Genomic DNA, 17,278 nt, shown 5'->3' on the forward strand with positions numbered 1-17,278 from the left:
ACAAAGCACCCCCACCTCCTGTAATGTCAGGATTGTGTTCCCCACTTTTCCAGTGTCTTGGCCCTCAGGGCAGCTTTACAATTGCCATTGATATTGTGTAGAACAATAAAAAAGAAATAACAAAAACAAAAACCACCAGCACGACAATGTATAAATCACAAAAAGTAGCTAAAAGCAGATTAAGTGTTAGTATGTGACAAACAAGACAGACCGCACTTGACGTCTAAACAGTAATAATCATGGTGCCAGATGGGGATGCCTGGGGATGGCAATCCATAATCAGGGAGCCACCACAGGAAAGGCCCTTATTTTGATTAACCTCAGAAGGCCAGGACCCCCTGAGACAGGCCTCAAATGTTGTTCTCTCAGCCGAGAGTTTGGTGTGGGCAAAGCTGGTCTTGTAGATACTCTGATCCCAAACTTTTCAATGTTTCATAGGTTAGAACCATAACTTCCTCCCCCCCCCCCCTAAAAGTGAATTGGGAGTTAGTGAAAGTGAGTGCAGGTGAAATATGTGTAGGGCTGGGGAAAGAAAGACAGGGTTGACCTAGTGGTTCTAACTCTGTACGGGGCAGGTACCTAAGTTCCCTATCTTACACCTCAAAGAGAAGAGCAGGTCTTTTCAGCATCTTGTTGGCCACTGCTTTTTACCAACCTTTGCTCCCTTTCAGTCTCCGTCTCATAAAACGAAGAGGCAGCAGCAAGAGCTGATTGCAGAGTTAAGACGGCGACAAGTCAAGGACAATAGACATGTGTACGAGGGGAAGGATGGAGCTATCGAAGATATCATCACAGGTAAAATAATAATAATGAGGAGGAGGAGGAGGAAGAGGCTGTTCCAAAGTGCCCCTTCATAGCTTTTACTTTGCAAATCTCTAACAGAGCTCCTTAAAGTAATCAATAATCAATAAATTGATTTCAGTGAGAATAATCACATGTATCAGTCATTTAACAAATGGTGCACATTATATAGCACTCAGGGTTTCAGGCCTCTTCTTTGGCAAGGCCTCGTTGACATAACGTTTGTGTATTATTTAATTTCTCCTTCACTTCAGCATGCTCTCATAACTCAAGCTGTAGACCACATAGAGCCTTATTAGACGTATTTTTGCAACAGGTGCATGCCTTGCAAATCTTTGAGTATTTTTGATCCATGTGCAAAGCCACTGGTGTTGAGCCTTGCTTTTAAAAGCTCTTGTTTTGTCCTTCAAGTCCTACTAATGGTAATTGCTCCAGCATTAAGTATGTGATGGAGGACAAAATTGTGTGATTTGGATTTGTTGAACGATTTTGAACTTCAGAGCTGCATAATCCTCTTGCAACAGACTAATACTAGTCCCTTTCGGCAATCCATAATTGAACGCAATAGGCTGACAATGGCTGGGTCTAATTTATAGCAGCCGTGACAAGTACAGTGTGGGCAAACTATTCCTGCAACAGACAGGTGATTTGCCAAAATCTGATTTAGTGGCTTCTGTGACAATCACAGAGTGGATGAAAACAGCAGCAGCAGCAGCAGCAGCAGCAGCAGCTAATTGTTAATAATTTCTCCATAATCAGCAGTAATAGGTCCCTGAGTATGAGTAATACCAAATGCAAGCAACAAATACGGTGGGTTTTAAAAACATCCATGCACAGATGCATGGATCCTATCCAGCCAGGACTTCACTAGCATCACATGTCTCATTTTCAATGGTAAATTTATGGCTGATTCCTGGCTGAGACTTCGCCTAGGGTTTACTTTGCCCACTCTGTTGTTGTGTGATTTCATTTCACTAAGTTCCAAGAGCAGTCCATCAGAGTGCGAGAACAGCCATGCAAATAAATGTTGTGCTGAGATAAAAGTGTGCACTTCATCATGCCCTTGTTCATACACCAATTTTACCTTTTAAAAAAACACCCCAGTAACTATTGTGATTTGCAGAAAGATAATTCTACTGGTAACCCAGCCAAACAAATCCTATTGTGGTTAAATGACTGAATAAGCCACCTCAGGGTGTCTTTAACAAAGCACTAACAATGTACTAATACAATAGATCTTTGCTTCTTACTGTATATTCTGTCTTGTCTGGCTGTTATTTTCCATGCAGTGCTGAAGACTGTGCCCTTTACTGCTCGAACGGCCAAGCGTGGCTCTCGTTTTTTCTGCGAACCTGTTCTCACAGAGGAATTCCATTACTAAACTTTTCCTCTTTCACACCCGACGCTCTTAAAAAACACACAAAAAGGTTGCTGTAGGTTTTTGACGTTTCTCCGCAATATAGCTGTTTGAATGGATTAGTGATGTTTGGCATTTTGTCGGAGTCATATTTGACATCGCTCATCTCATTGCATGTTTTTGCCTGTCAGGAACCTTTTTTGGTTCCCTTCCATCCTCCCAGTGACCGTTTGTTCTACCTTCCACATTTCAGAGTCACCCTGTGGTCTCAGCGCCATAGAGCAGCAAGTGATGGAAGTCACAGAAATGTCCTCGAGGCCCCTGGTGGCTGCGCTTCAAGCCAGCCACCACAATTTGCAAGGGATGGTTGTGGGTTGTAATGACAAATGTGATGGACAGTTCACTTGGCTTTTCTGTGTCTTCTCCTCTGGGCTCTCGCACCTCCTTTACTTCTTTGTGACTTGATCTATGCTGCATGAGTCTTGTTAAGCCAAGCCTATCTCCGGAAGCAAATCTAGTGTACACCAATGAGCCAGGCTGAATGTGTATGGGCTTTGTTTTATGGCATGTAAAATGAAGTCACTGCTTTGTGATCTGTGAGCACATATTTCCACATGGGTCCTTCTAACCATCGCTTGCATGTTTGTGTTTGCATGCGTGAACAGGAATAAAATAAATGTGGTCGTGGTCCCCGCACCCACTCCCTTCGTTTTTCACACCCACAGTCGTTAGCTTCAGTTCCATGGCAACTTAATGGGAAATCTTCTTTGAGCCAAGTGGTAGCCTCACTTAAGATAGAATTCTGCCTTTGATCAGTTCAGTCCTTTGTAATAGTGGAGGCTGGGCAAAACCCAGGATCCAGGCAGACCATGGTTCTGAAAGCAGGTCTTGACTTCTGAGCCAAGCCATAAGAAATAAATTTTAAATAATTCTCATGCTAAGCTCATCTAGGGCCAAGAAACAAAGATTGAGGGGCTGGATGAAGAAACTACGCAGGTGGCAGCAGGTGGCCCAGTGAAGCAATATCATCAAAATTGCCTTGCCATAGAAGATACCCCGCGTTATTGTCATGGAACTGGATCCATTAACATCTTGCACTGTAGAATGTTTTTAAAAAGGAGTGCCGTTTACGCTGCATGTGTCTGTCAATGCTGTTGTCTTTGATACAAGAACCAATCATCTTAAAGCAGCATTTCATTTCCTACTGGTGTAATGTTTTAATGGGGAGCTTTAAAGTAAGAATGCTGCCTGTTAACTCCTCTTTTGCTCTTTCAAGTTAATTGCTGGACAGTCATCCTGGAGCCAATGTTCAAAGCAGCTTGGAATTTTATTAGTAAGAGGCTTACGATGGCCACCTCTTCCCTTCCCTTTCTCTTTTTTAACCTTCTTTAAGCCTCCACCTCACCCACTTTTGCTTTACTTGCTAACATATGTGGCTTTTTACATTTTTTAAAATAAATAAATAATATATATTATTATTTTGCTTTTTGGGCACAGAATTGAGTTGCTCTTCATGTTCCATCCCATTTTTAACTTAACCATCATTCTGTGTTTTTTCCCCCTTCTGTTTAGCCTTAAAGAAGAATAATATCACTAAATTTCCAAATGTTCACTCGAGGGTAAGGATTTCTTCTAGCACACCGGTGGTGGAGGATACACAGAGCTGGCAAGCATCACTTTTTACTTAGCTTCCTCCTCTCTCTGTATGCCAACACAAAAACTGCTGCAAATCACAGCCAATTTTAAGATAAAGGAGGGATGACGCTGTAAGCATTTAAGCAGCGTTGCTGGTGCTTTTCGGTCTTTCTTCTCTCATGTGTTTTTATCTGTAGCGTGTGGGATGGATTAATCTGCAGCTCTTGCCTGTGCTGGATGACGTCACATCACTTAGGGGCTACTCCCTTTCCAGACTCTTCCACAAGATAGATGTTGTTGCCTCTGTGTTGTACTGATGAGTCTGTGTTCTGCAGAGCAGGAAGAGAGGGGAGGAAAGGCACACAAGTAGGGTCGCCAACTATTTTACAGGCTCTGTGCTCCTTTTTTAAAAAACAGCAGCCCATCAAACAGCAATATAGCATTTCCTGACATAAGCATACAGTGTACAAGGCATTGTCCGTTCCTTTTCCATATGCCAGGTGGTTACAAAAGGCATTTTGCCATACTAAAGAAATGTGGGAACCTCTCACAAATGGGAGCTTATGTACAAAGATTTATTTGTGTGCTCTGTCTACCCTGCAAGGAGGGTGGATTCAGGCACTATTAGTGAATCAAACCCTAGGAAAAGAGAAAAGGCTGTGTGTGGATCTTATGGCTGTTAGTTGCATCTTAGCAATCAACTATTATTCCCACCTCTACTAGCCGCCCCTGCCTCCCCAAGTGGGTCTTTGGGAGCCTCCTGTGATTTACAACCAGTTGCTTTATCCAAAAGACCTCAGGGGCTGCTAGTGAATCCTATTCTTGTAGGCTGAGTAAGCGCTACAACTAAATCTTCCCTGCAAGGGGGTGGGGGGCTGTCATTCTCTTTGCTCCTCTTTTAACAACGGCACCTTTGTTTGCCTTTCTGCTTCAGTAGCAGTGCTTCCCATAGCAATGGCAGCCATCCTTACACTGTATGCTGCCACTGAGAGCATTTGGCTGGCTTCTTCGAACTATCAGTGCGGGCTCTGGGAGCATCAGCTATGTTGAGGGGCAATTCCTCTGAAAGTGCCAGTTTCCTGTATCCATCACATTCTCCTGGAGCAGGAGTGTGCATGGACAATGGAGAATAATATGTGTGTGTGTATGGATAGCACCTTCGTGCTGCTATGTATGGGACGTATGGGAGTGTGTGTGCGCATGGAGTTTATAGGGAACCCTGTTGGTGGAAAGGGAAACAAATTCAGGGTAGGTGTGTGCTTTTTGCTCCTGATGCAGCACTGTCCCCAGTTTCAGCAAATTAATAATAATAATAATAATAATAATAATAATAATAATAATAATAATAATTTATTATTAATACCCCGCCTATCTGGCTGGTTTCCCGAGCCACTCTGGGTGACTTCCAACAGAATATTAAAACACAATAGTCTATTGAAGCAAATGGGACTGGCTATGTGGCTGCTGCTCACAGCAGCATTGTAGGGTAGGGTAATGTTGTTGGGGCAGCAGCCACAAGCAGTCCTACCCACGTCATTCCCTTCTTTTAAGCATAATCAGGACCGCGCCACTGCTAGCAGTGTAGACCAACTGGCTCTTAAAAGTGCCAATGTAATACAGTAGTCAAAACTGCTGGCGTTAAGCAAGTACAGATTGTGCAAATTGTGAATGGTTTGGTAGGTTGCTGTAGTCTAGAAATCTAGCACAGCTGGGGAGGTGTGATTTTAAAGGGCTAAGGGACCTCCAGGGTAGAGGGGGTTGGGGTTGGGAAAGAGGAGCAGAGCCTGCTTATTGTTTTCGCTGCTGTGTTATTTAAAAAACCTGGAATGCTTCAGATTGGCTTGCTGGTCATACCACTAGCAAACACAATAGATTTGCCGCCTCCGGACAGCAGAAAATGGTAGCATGTGGGGCAAAGGAGTCGCCAGCTGGATCTACACTGATCTGGAAAACACTATAAAAATATAGATCTCAATGCAATTTCACATGGGCAACACTACAGCGCCCCGTTGTCCCATTTTTATAACACACTTTTCATATTATAACTCACCAGTATAGAAGAGTCTGAGGTCACAGTTTGAAGAGGCTGAGAAAATGAATGAAGCCTGGGTCTCAGGGAAAATTAATGGCAAGTGACAGCCAACCAGCATTAGCATCTAATCCTGCTGCCATCCTGTCTTTTGTGTGTGTGTTTTTAAAAATAATAATAATCCATACCCTCATTTTCATCCTCGTAAGAAAAAACAGCTGATGCAGATTCATGGTGGCCCCAAAGTTTGGTCCTTCAGTGGCAGAACCCTGGTGTGGAAGCAGCTCCCCACCTGATTCTCTCTATACAGGAGAAATCTGATGGAAGCTTTTGCTATGCAAGGAAATTGCGAGATTGCTTCCGCAGCAGAACCCTTTTCATACCTAGATGCATAACCCTGAATAATGCAGTAGGCAGAAGTTCCATATTAGTAGTAAGTCAGTGAAGAGAGAGACCCATCAGTGCTGTTCTGCTCGGCTCTCTTGGGAGCTTAAACAGTCCCTTTTTCTCTTTTGCTTCAAGCTGCTTTGATTGGCTACCAGCAGGACTCTTTCCTTGTCTAGATCCAGAGGCACAGGCTAGCCTGCTTCTGACACCTTCCTGCTTCTTCCCCGCAGATCTTAGAAACCAGCCCTACAGACGAGCCGATGCGGTGAGGAGAAGCGTGAGGCGGCGTTTTGATGATCAGAATTTACGCACTCTCAACGGTGCTGAAATAGCCATGTGAGCCAGATTGGGAGAACGTGCATGTGTAAAGTAGAACGTGTGCTTGATTGATTCCTTGCCATGTGAACTATATTTGCGCTACCATTCTAATTGTGGACTTTATTGCAGTACATTAACTTATCTTCTGAAGGGCTCAATAACAACAGCAAACACATAGGAACACAGAGGGAAAAAATAAGGGGGGAAAAAGATGAGCTCTCCACTCAACTGTAACTACCAAGTGCCTAAAATTCAATTACCTGCTCAAATTAATCAAAGCAATAGGACTTTATTTGATTGGGTATTGTTTTACACCAATAAATTTGTTCAGTGTTTTTAACCAAAATGTAAAATACATATTGTATTTTTGTTTTGTTTTGTTACATACCATTTAGTGAATAGCCTTCAGTGGGCTTTCTTGATCTCATGACTTGTAAATAGGTAATACTTGGAAGTGATCCGCTGTGGATTTTTTTAATGATTTCAATACATTCCTCCTGGACAGTTTGACTTAGTTTTGAGATTCTGTTGCACTTATTATGATGATGATGTATGCATACATCTTCATATGCATATGTAAGGACTTACCATATACGAAGGGGAGAAACTCATTAAATTGTACCCTTTTAAGAAAAATGCATTCCTCTTAAGGGTGAGGAAAACATCCAGAAAACAGAAGTTGATGTAGATGTGATTACATTTTACAAAGGGTTAAACTTAACTGGGATAAGAAAGGCTTGGATAGTGGGGTTTCGGCTGTAAATAGGATGTGATAACATATGGCTTATTTTAAATACACAGCTACCTGCTTTCAGATTCTACCTGCTATATATCAGTTGGTAGTGAAGCTGAAGTGAGGAGGTATAGCTCATAGAACACAATGCAAACACAGAAGAATCATGGATGAAATTCCACTACTGTTTTCTACAGGTAGAGGCAGCTTTTGGGTAACAATGTTATTTATTAATTAGCACTAAGATATTAACTTCTCAGTAATCAGTATTATAATTCCTGAGGACCACAACTGTTCAGTTGTCAAAATAATGAAAATCTGGTGCCCTGCCGAAAATTTAGGATACCCTCCATAAATAAGCTTGAACCTCCATTCCACAAGAAATTCTGCCATGCGACAATCCAGGTTGGCTCATAAAGTAAGAGCTGTCTTCTCAGCTGAAATGTAGCTAGTTAACGAAACAGTTTATCGCTGCATACATTCTCAAACCTGAAATAGATTTTTTTTATCTCAGTTCAGATCTGCTGATGGATCCAGCATCTTACAAGAAGTGTAAGTCAGATGTGCAGTTGGAAATTGTAAATGTATTTGCACTTCATTTCTTCCAAACATGTGGGTTTAATAGGGAACGCGCAAGCTGTTGAAAGCTACAGTGCACAGATGAGTTTCTCATTTTAGAAATGCATCTGCCTTGCGCTTGTGGCTATCCTTTCCAGATTAGAGTGCTTGTATTTCAAATTTTTAATTACCAAGAGCGGCCATTGCCAACCCCACCTATTGCTTACAAAGCAGGGCACTTGATTTTCTCTCCCAAGTCAAAAATCAGACTAAAGTTAAGGGACATCTTGCTTACAGCTTTCCTTTCCTGGTAGCACTGCATCACTGTTAATTGTAAAATTTATTGTATAGTATTTAACCACTGAATTATTTTCTTTTTTGTTGTGCTTATGTGAACCACTGGTAAAGGTCCCATATTCCTTTAATAATGTGTAGTTATATGATAATGTTTCTAAATGTACAGATATTTTGCTACAAATTTGGTGCTTTTTATGGTTTTTACACTTCTCTTTAATTCCCACTCTAGCCTCGGGGTAATATTGTAAATATTGTTTAAAAATGCATCAGCCTGTGCTATACAATCTGAATGTTCTTTTAACTTATAGTTTTGTTTTTTTATATTTAACTAAATGGACAGTTTGGGGCTCAAAAGTTATTACATTGACATTTGCTTAACTATTTACAGAGAGGTTTATTTTAAACAAACTGCCAATTGTTCTCTCAATTTACAGCAATGTGTACTTGACATGTTAAAGAGAACATGCCACGATTGTGCCATTTTCCTTCACAGAAAGATGAGTGTTTAGGTTTGGGGGAAACACCATTTGGCAATATAATTCAAAGATTTAAGGAGCTATGAGAAATCACAGTATACTAAAAATATTTAGAAAGGAACAATGGGCTGTAATTTTGGCATGTTCTCTTCGATATTTTATCTAGTAACAGACCTGCTTCCTAGCAATATTATAGGTGTTTTATAAAAGCAGTTCATGTTACTTTTCTGATCTGTTCATGGCATATGATTGAATAAACTATTTACACTACTACAAATGATCCACAGCTCTTCCTTGTTACTCAGACTGATCTACATGGGGCCATAGAACTATGCAGAGTAGCAGGGCTGTGCTAAAACAAGAACCAGAGAGGGCTGCATGTAGGCGTGAGTTCCTATTGGCACTGGACTTTTTCCACAATGTAGTAGTAATGAGCTATAAACAGGTAACTTCATTACCATGCACTTTCTCCTATAAGGTTAAGAGCAAACAACCCTTTTAAAATTAAACGCTGGAAAAATGAAACCTAGTGATGGGATGAGCGGACTACATAGACTCAGAATTGTAGAATTGGAAAGAACCCCATGTAACTATTTGCATTGCCTGCACTTAATACAGCTGCTTTACTTTTGCATTAGGCAAAACCTATCTGAAGAAGTTTCAAAATATGCAAACTAGAGAAGAAATCAGATTGTAGCAAATAAGATATGGGGCATGACAGTTTGCAGAAATATGAAGAAACTAACTTTATACTTAAAGCTTTTTATTTTTAATGGAAAAATAAAGACAACGCTTTAAAAAGTAATGTTTACTTAGAAACATGTTTCTTCATGTAAATTATGCAAGGCGGCAATAAGAAAATATTTTACATAAATATCACTTGCATCGGAGCGGGAAAACTGCTATTCCTTCATAGCTGTTTTAAGTACTGTGACACTTTCCCACCTCTATACCAGTATGTAGCTGAGTGCGAAACATGATGCGCTACCAATCCATGTATGGCAAACTATGCAATTGGTATGAGCAAGTTAACCGTACTTGCAGTTTCTCAAACAGGAAGCCAAATATGCAATGGTTTTTTTTTCTTTTCCTCCTCAACATTAGCAAAATACATATTTAAATTCTTTTCTATAAGCAGAGTCCCAAACACTATGACAGCAGGAAGTCATAGCATTTTACATTCTCCTTCCCCAACACTTACTGCTCTGGAATTTCCTGGACGTTTCACTGCACTCTACCTTAAGCTATATGACTAGACAAAATTAGTAAGAATAATTTTTCATTAAGAAGTGATCACCATAAAGGAGGGATGATTCATTTTGTTGCGCCTGAGAGTATTCAGAATGCATCGTGTACAACCCTGTACTGTTTGATTTCTCCCCCCATACTCTGTCAATTGGGGGAGGGGGGAGAGAAGGAAAAATCAGTGAAAATGGCTTCTCTCCAATCAGCAGAGTTCCCTTATAGGAGTGGCAGTTCCAAGCCACTGTACTGTGAAGCCAACCTTTTACTTGCAAGTAGAGCAAACTGTTACACAAGCGCCATAGAAATCAGTAAGACCTAAGGATAACAACATGCCTGCTATATTCATTCTTATTTCTTAATTTGCATAGTAGAGGCTAATTTCACAAATAAAAAGGCCAATCTTGAATTACCACCACCACTATATATTGTTAAGTATTCCACTTCTGTGCTGTTACAGATCTTTGACAGCTCCTTTCTTTTGTTGCTGTGATTATACATATATTAAAAAGGAAGCACCACACTAGAGTACTTAACTTAACCAGTAACACTGTGTGAGATCAGTAATGTGTTGGCTGTACAGAGCATTTTTAAAAAACAGAAAAAATACTAGTGCACGCTAGAAGACAAGGTTTAATAAGTGATAAAAATGTACAAAAATATTCAAATCAGAAAGATTTTAGAGTCTGTACCACAGTAGTCAATACTCCTCAATGTATAGGGCTGATAGTTTTAATCAAAGGCTGGTCAGAATCTATTCAGTACAAAGGAAAAAGAACAGAATAAAAGGAGACCAGGTTTTCAACATTAGGTCAACATCTTTCAAAAGAAAAGTATTACGTTAACATTGATTTTCTAGACAAGAGTATTGCAACTGCTTTCCAAAACTTGGTGGTACATTCTTCGGAAGTCCTTAAGGCAACATATTGCATCAATTTAGTCTGATTTTGCTATTTTCTGTAACATTAAGATTAATGCTGAAATAATACCCTTTGCCAATTTGGTTTTTTTCTTTGTACATATACCAGGTTCTTCTCTAATAAAAAATGGCAGCTATGTTATTACATCAGCATACCTTACAGCCTTGAAAATTAAGGGCCTATTAGGATTTCCATTAATTAATCTATTTTTCACAGTTTTAAAACTTGACACTAAAAATTCACTTCAGGGTGAAACTCGATATACATTTCAACCTAAAGTCAAAATTCAATAGAAACCACCTAAAACATCATTTGGCCAGCAAGGTAATAAAACCCAATAATGGATTCTGGACTACCATAAATGAAGAAAAAATATTTTCCCCTCTTCTTCCTTTCCCTCCACTTGCAAAATAAAAAAGTAATTAAAAAAACCCAACAGAAGTGGAGCCCAAGAAAATTATAGGAGCATCTTTCTGAACAGAACATGTGCACCCCTTACCCACCCCCAGACCTTATTTGACAAGAAAAGTTTAGGCTTTCATAGCAAGAGCTGTTTTATAGACACAAGAGGCTCAAGTACTTTTCCAAGCCGCTATTGAAAGGGCTCAAAAATAAAAAGATTTTCTGTTCATCCTAATGTGCTCTTTGAAGAATGCCAAGGTGCATGGGGTATATATACAGGCTGCCTAGCTTATTAGAAGCAGAACTTCAGCTTGAATTCTGAATGTTCACCGTCTTTGACAATTTGCTGCCAGGCACACAATGATATTATTTGAAATATTTAGTTATGCAGTAGAACTGAAAAGCCATTGCTATGCCAATGGAACATTGGAATCCATTTCCTGAAATGAATCATCTATATTTCTTATTAAATCACATTGTAAACATATTTGGTATAAATACTTTTTATTGATCTTCATCCAGTTGTTCCAAGAGGGTCCTCCTTTGTTTTTCTAGTTCACCTTCACTTAATTCACTACCAGAGGTATCCCAATTACCCTGAAAAAGGACAATGAAAAATAATCGATATACCCTTTCCCACAGTTTAGAATTCAGTCGTTGTAGTTACTTTGAACATTTCAGTATTTATTAAGAACTGCAGTTTGGCCATCACTAGACAACCTAAGATTTCATACTAAAAATTACTTGAAACTCTCAAACTATACAATTTTAGCACCACTGGTAAATTACAGGCCTCAGGCCTATCTACTGAGCAAATTCAAATAACTACTTTTAAGTGCACCCAATATATTTTTTTTAATTACTTTTTCATTTGAGTGGCTGGCACTGCTCCCTCAAGAAAAGTGAAACTTGATCAAGGACATTGTGTAACTTTAGTGGTGCACAAGAGTAGTGGGCAGACAGTAACTTTAGTGGTGCACAACATACTGAGAACAAAGAAGAAGGATGCACTCTTCCAGGTTACGATGCTACGGCAATGTTATCTAAAGTTATATGCTGCCCTTTTAATCCACATTAAGGAAGTCAAATGTAAGGAGAGAATAAATGACATGTTTCAGCTCTATGAACAGAAATCCCATATAAAATGTTGATCTTGAGGAATCTGATCTTTCTGAAGTTGAAAGTAACTTAATCTGAACTCCGAATAAACACGGGAGTCTCTTGGTGCCTTTTTCACATAAAAGCTATGCCCAAAGTGATTTAGGTCTAGGGGGCTAAATCCTAGTGTTACATCTTCGAAAAGGAGTTGGATGAACTCATCAGATGTCTCAATAATCGCAGGGAGGAAGGGGAATTGCTCATACTGTATTCTAAATCCTAACTGGACTTCCAGAACAGAGTTCAGCTTAGTGCAAAGCCAAGCCACTGAAGTGGCTTGATCATTTTGCTGTTCTCAGTGGATTTTCAATAGTACTGTTAACTTGAAGGTACTGAGTTAACTACACATCACCACCTTGAGTAAATACATATAGTACAGTGGTGCCCCGCAAGACGAACGCCTCGCAAGATGGAAAACCCGCTAGACGAAAGGGTTTTCCGTTTTGGAGGCGCTTCGCAAAACGAATTTCCCTATGGGGTTGCTTCGCAAGACGAAAAAATCTTGCGCGTCCCCGCGGGTTTTTTCCGCCCCCCCCCTTTCCTAAGCCGCTAAGCTGGCTATCAGCTGTTCCGCTGATAACCCGCTTAACAGCTGATCGCTGAAAGCCGCTAGACCGCTGTAGCGCTAATCCGCTAAGCTGTCAATGGGCTTGCTTCGCAAGACGAAAAAACCGCTAGACGAAGAGAATCGCGGAACGGATTCTTTTCGTCTTGCGAGGCACCACTGTATCCGTGGCTGGTGGTCACTGTAAATTCTAAGGCTTATACAGTGGTACCTCAGGTTACATACATACACTTCAGGTTACATATGCTTCTGGTTACAGACTCTGCTAACCCAGAAATATTACCTCGGGTTAAGAACTTTGCTTCAGGATAACAACAGAAATTGTGCTCCGGTGGCACGGCAGCAGCAGGAGGCCCCATTAGCTAAAGGGGTGCTTCAGGTTAAGAACAGTTTCAGGTTAAGAACAGACCTCCGGAACGAATAAAGTTCTTAACCCGAGGTACCACTGTACAAGAGACGTGTATTAGCTAGAAACAGTTCTGGAGACCAAATAATAGTTTGTTATGCTTGAACCACAATAACTTAGTCCCATTAAGCCATTATGATCCACAGTTGCCACTCTATTAGCAGAGCCAATCTATATTGTAATTGGGTCAGGCAGAAGCCAGCAAAACTTAAATGCGGATCATTAAATTCTAGCATTTAGGTCTTCAGCTACAGCTAATAAGCTCTCAGGAAATTTTGTGGATGAAGAGAAGATATAATGTTACACTTTAGTCCATGCTTCCTTATACAAGCTTGGTGTTTAAAGGAAGGATATAAACTTGAAAGGCTAAAACAAAACTACAGCTATACAAAATGACCTCTTGGGCCAATGTGTGGATCAGTTATCCACCAATTTGTTCTTTTCCAAATGTTGTGATAGTTTTGGCAGCTTATATGTATCAAAATACATCTGTGGCTGTCCAGATAATGGAATATAGCTCCCATCACTGCAGATGACTGGCCATGCTGGCTGGGCTGATTGGCATCCAACATCATCTGGAGGGCCCCAGGTTTTTTTTTAAATTGCAGCATAACTATTATGGGTAAAAAAACAAGCAACAGTGACACCGATCAGAAATAGCAGATCCTTCCACCCTTAGACCACACAACCACTAATCTACTGGTAAGATAGTTAACACAATAAAGCCAAGCAAACTCACAGAATCTTTGCCAGGTCGCTTTTTAGGAGGTGATTTATGCTTAGATTCAGATCTTTGCCTACTTCTTTCCTTTTCATTTTCTCTCTCCTTTTTGTCTTTTTCTCGATCCACATCCGATTCTGGAGAATCCTGTACAGAGTAAAATATACAGTGTAAATCAAGGATGCACAGAGAATACACTGTAGAAGGGTGGGGCCAATGGGAATCTACCTCTAGTTCCACAAGAGTCTTTCTATATCCCAAGCCTGTGTTCCAATCAATTCTCTTTACCACACAACAGTCTGGGGAAGACAGGCAGGCATTTCAACCTGGGTCTTCCATGTTCAAAATACCAACTTTCAAAATCATGACTGACCATTTAAAGAGACTTAACCTAGCTCTTACTCATGCCAACTGGCTGCAAGTCTTAACTGGTATGGGGCGGACTTGTCTGCCTGCAAGACTTCTAACTGCACATCATATTCATAGCACAGAAATTATGTGCAAGTGAAGCACAACAAACTGGATTCAGACTTTCTGGCTCAGGGGAAGTATCTAGCAGCTTGTGAGCTTTCAGGACAGGAAACTTCCGTGATACAGAATGCTTTAACTTTCAAGAATTCAACTAGGAAGGAAGACAACAACTACTTTTTAGGGATTTTTTAAAAGAAAAAAATGGCTGTACCAAATGTACAGTCTCACAATTCACATACAAATAATAAAATAGCACACTGTTGTTCAATTTTATTAAGTGCGCCTTAATTCTTTGTTTCGCAGATAGATACAAGAAATTGAGTGGGGTGGGGGGAGAACAGAGCCAAACTGAGGTATACTCACAGACTTGTGTCTCCTCTTTTTGTTCTTCTTTTTGTGTTTCTTTGATTTCTTGTAGCTTCTCTCTATTAATGCATTAGAATTAAATAGGTATCAGGGTTATTTAAGTTGATAACTGCTAAATCTCTATTTTGTTAGGTAAGATTTTTTTAAAAGTACCAGATTCCGCGCTGGAGGAGCGTTCGGAGACTGATCGAGAGTCTGAGCGTTGCCTCTTTTTCTTTGAATGACTGTCATCATCCTCAGATTCTGAACCCTTTAAAGCAAGAGTATTTGACATGTAACATTAGTTTTTAAAGGCTGGGTGGTAAAAAGAACCAACTGAATACTGCACTCTAGCTTACCGAACGAGAGCGAGACCTTTTTCTGTGGTGTTTTTTTGATTTTTTAGAATGCTTCTTGTTCTTTGAATGATGGTGTTGACACTCATGCTGCAGCATTGAAAGAATAAAAATTACTCATTTGAAAGAGTAAGCATGCGTTTTGTTACACAAATACAGTATGTATATCGTATCTCTTTAAGTCTCTATTCTGAAATACTTCCTCTATATACTTTTATTTTGAAACTGCACTGCATGCCTTTTTGGATACTGGCTTTGCAAAGCCACACTTGTTCATACTCTTCCATCTTCTTAACAGCAAATGAGATTTTGGAAACATAGGACACTTCTTGCAAAGAAAGATGTTTGGGATGTATGAATTACAACATTTAAAGAGCAGTTACAACAGTTGGAGGGCTGACATCTTCATGTAATCCTTCCTGATGATGAATACACTACAGTGTTTAGGTTATTAAAAATAGAATCTAATGAAAAAGATGATGCCAACCGTTAAAATTAATTACCGATCACTCTCAGACAGGAAGCTAATGTCCCCATAAATATATTCTACAAAGCTATACTTTCAATAGTATTTTGCATCCAGGCAAATGCTGACACCTACTGCTAAATATTTTAGGGACAGCATCCTTCTGTTATTTGGACCCCAGATGAAGCCTGAATGAAATTGATCCAAGCTGGGCTGCCATCACCCGTTCAAGCACCTTGCCACAGTATTCCCCAGTCAGTGATAGTTGTTAAATAAAAAACTTGGTCCAGTGATGCCCCCTTAAGGATGGCTGGACCTTGCTCCTGCCCCAGTGAGACGTTATTCTCTTTCGACCCACCCAGCTAATCCCCTTCGGCTCACTCTAATAAGCAAGCTGGCTCCCACCCACCACTTGCATGCAGGCTCCAACAGATTTTCACTAAGAGATACAGGAAGAAAAGGTTCTCCACTTCTATTTTAGGGGATCAGTTCAATAAGTTAAGTTTTTAAAAATCTGTTTCAAATCTATCAGACAATTCTCTTATCATAGTATCGTTACCTCTAGTAAATAAATGAAATCTTTAAATATTCTTTTTCTCTCTGATTCTAAAGTGATGTCTTCAAATGCTGGTTCTTTCACAAACCTTTCCCGAATCTATAGATAAGAGAAGAATTATGTATACGGTTTAGCCAGCAACTTCAATTTATAAAATAAAAATGTTCTGTATAGAAATTACTTTGTTTTTTTAAAAAAAGAAAGATTATGGCTCAATAGAATATTAGTTAAAAGTATTGTGTTCATAAAAACCAGTTCAGATAATGATGAAACACACTCCTGCTGGTATTCTTAGCGTAGCTGAATCTTAGCCAAGAGCCAGTGGTAAAGACAGAAACATGAGTTGCTTTATGTACGATGCTTATAAAGGTTAAGAATTTAGACCCCACATCAATTTTCTTCAGAAATGCTTTCCAGTATTCTCACTGAACATAATCCAAAGCTTTTCCAATCATCAAATATTCATACTGTGCCAAGTGGGATTAATTCTTCCTTGACTTCTAGAAGAGTACCCTGTATAAAAACCTGTCTGATCCATGTTTGGAATATCTGATGCCACAATTTTAAATGTGAGAAAACATTCCAAAATGTATCTATTATCTCTGCTCTTAAACAGGACCTTTTTGCATCCTCTTGGGAAGACACCCCACTGCCCCACCCCATGACCACTTGAGTTAAAATCCTTCAATTTATTTCCCTGCAAGCACTTCACCTATTTTATTATTCCATTTACAGTCTTTCTAATTTCATTTAAAAGAAATTTTACTTAGATCGATACATTTAACTATTATTGGTTTATTGCTGCTGTTCATTACTTTTGATAGTTTTATACACACACACACTTCATTTAACAATGGGGGGAAAGTGTTTTCTGGGTAACCAACATTCTCTTTCAAAATGCTATGGAACATGCTTACATCTTCCCACACTGCATCCATTTCAATTGGAGGGGTTGCTTGTTTTAGCATACTCTTAAAAGCAGACTCTTTCCGTTTCATTTTGCGGGCTTCTTCTTTCTCTCTCTCACGTTCACGAGCCTCTGCCTTTTCCAACAGCTACATCAAAACAAAACCAAGTGA

General features: G+C 39.8%; 2 protein-coding genes across 11 annotated transcripts in view; one reads left to right on the top strand and one right to left on the bottom strand.

Annotated features, from left to right (window-relative positions):
- The window catches only part of FMNL2 (formin like 2), a 193,129-nt gene extending 184,258 nt beyond the window's left edge, over positions 1-8,871 (top strand). For 2 of the 8 annotated variants that reach the window (XM_028745968.2, XM_028745999.2), the window contains 3 exons: positions 672-795; positions 2,091-2,228; positions 6,440-8,871. In XM_028745968.2, coding sequence (XP_028601801.1) covers positions 672-795; positions 2,091-2,182 — 216 coding nt within the window. In that variant the 3' untranslated portion in view covers positions 2,183-2,228; positions 6,440-8,871. The other 6 variants (XM_028745984.2, XM_028746007.2, XM_028745951.2 and 3 more) reach the window with 4 other exon arrangements.
- The window catches only part of PRPF40A (pre-mRNA processing factor 40A), a 67,940-nt gene that overhangs the window by 26,743 nt on the left and 23,919 nt on the right, over positions 1-17,278 (bottom strand). For 2 of the 3 annotated variants that reach the window (XR_013394681.1, XM_077936294.1), the window contains exons 20-26: positions 17,117-17,254; positions 16,203-16,298; positions 15,181-15,267; positions 14,996-15,092; positions 14,840-14,901; positions 14,024-14,152; positions 11,657-11,752 (exon numbers count right to left, since the gene is read on the bottom strand). Coding sequence is in view for 2 of the 3 variants with exons in the window: in XM_077936294.1 (XP_077792420.1) it covers positions 11,660-11,752; positions 14,024-14,152; positions 14,840-14,901; positions 14,996-15,092; positions 15,181-15,267; positions 16,203-16,298; positions 17,117-17,254 (702 nt within the window). In the remaining variant the exon portion in view is untranslated. Of the gene's footprint in view, positions 1-10,448; positions 11,753-14,023; positions 14,153-14,839; positions 14,902-14,995; positions 15,093-15,180; positions 15,268-16,202; positions 16,299-17,116; positions 17,255-17,278 lie in introns of those variants that run through there. The other variant, XM_028746020.2, reaches the window with a different exon arrangement.

Source organism: Podarcis muralis, chromosome 1 (assembly GCF_964188315.1).
Source record: "Podarcis muralis chromosome 1, rPodMur119.hap1.1, whole genome shotgun sequence".
Taxonomy (NCBI): Eukaryota; Metazoa; Chordata; class Lepidosauria; order Squamata; family Lacertidae; genus Podarcis; species Podarcis muralis.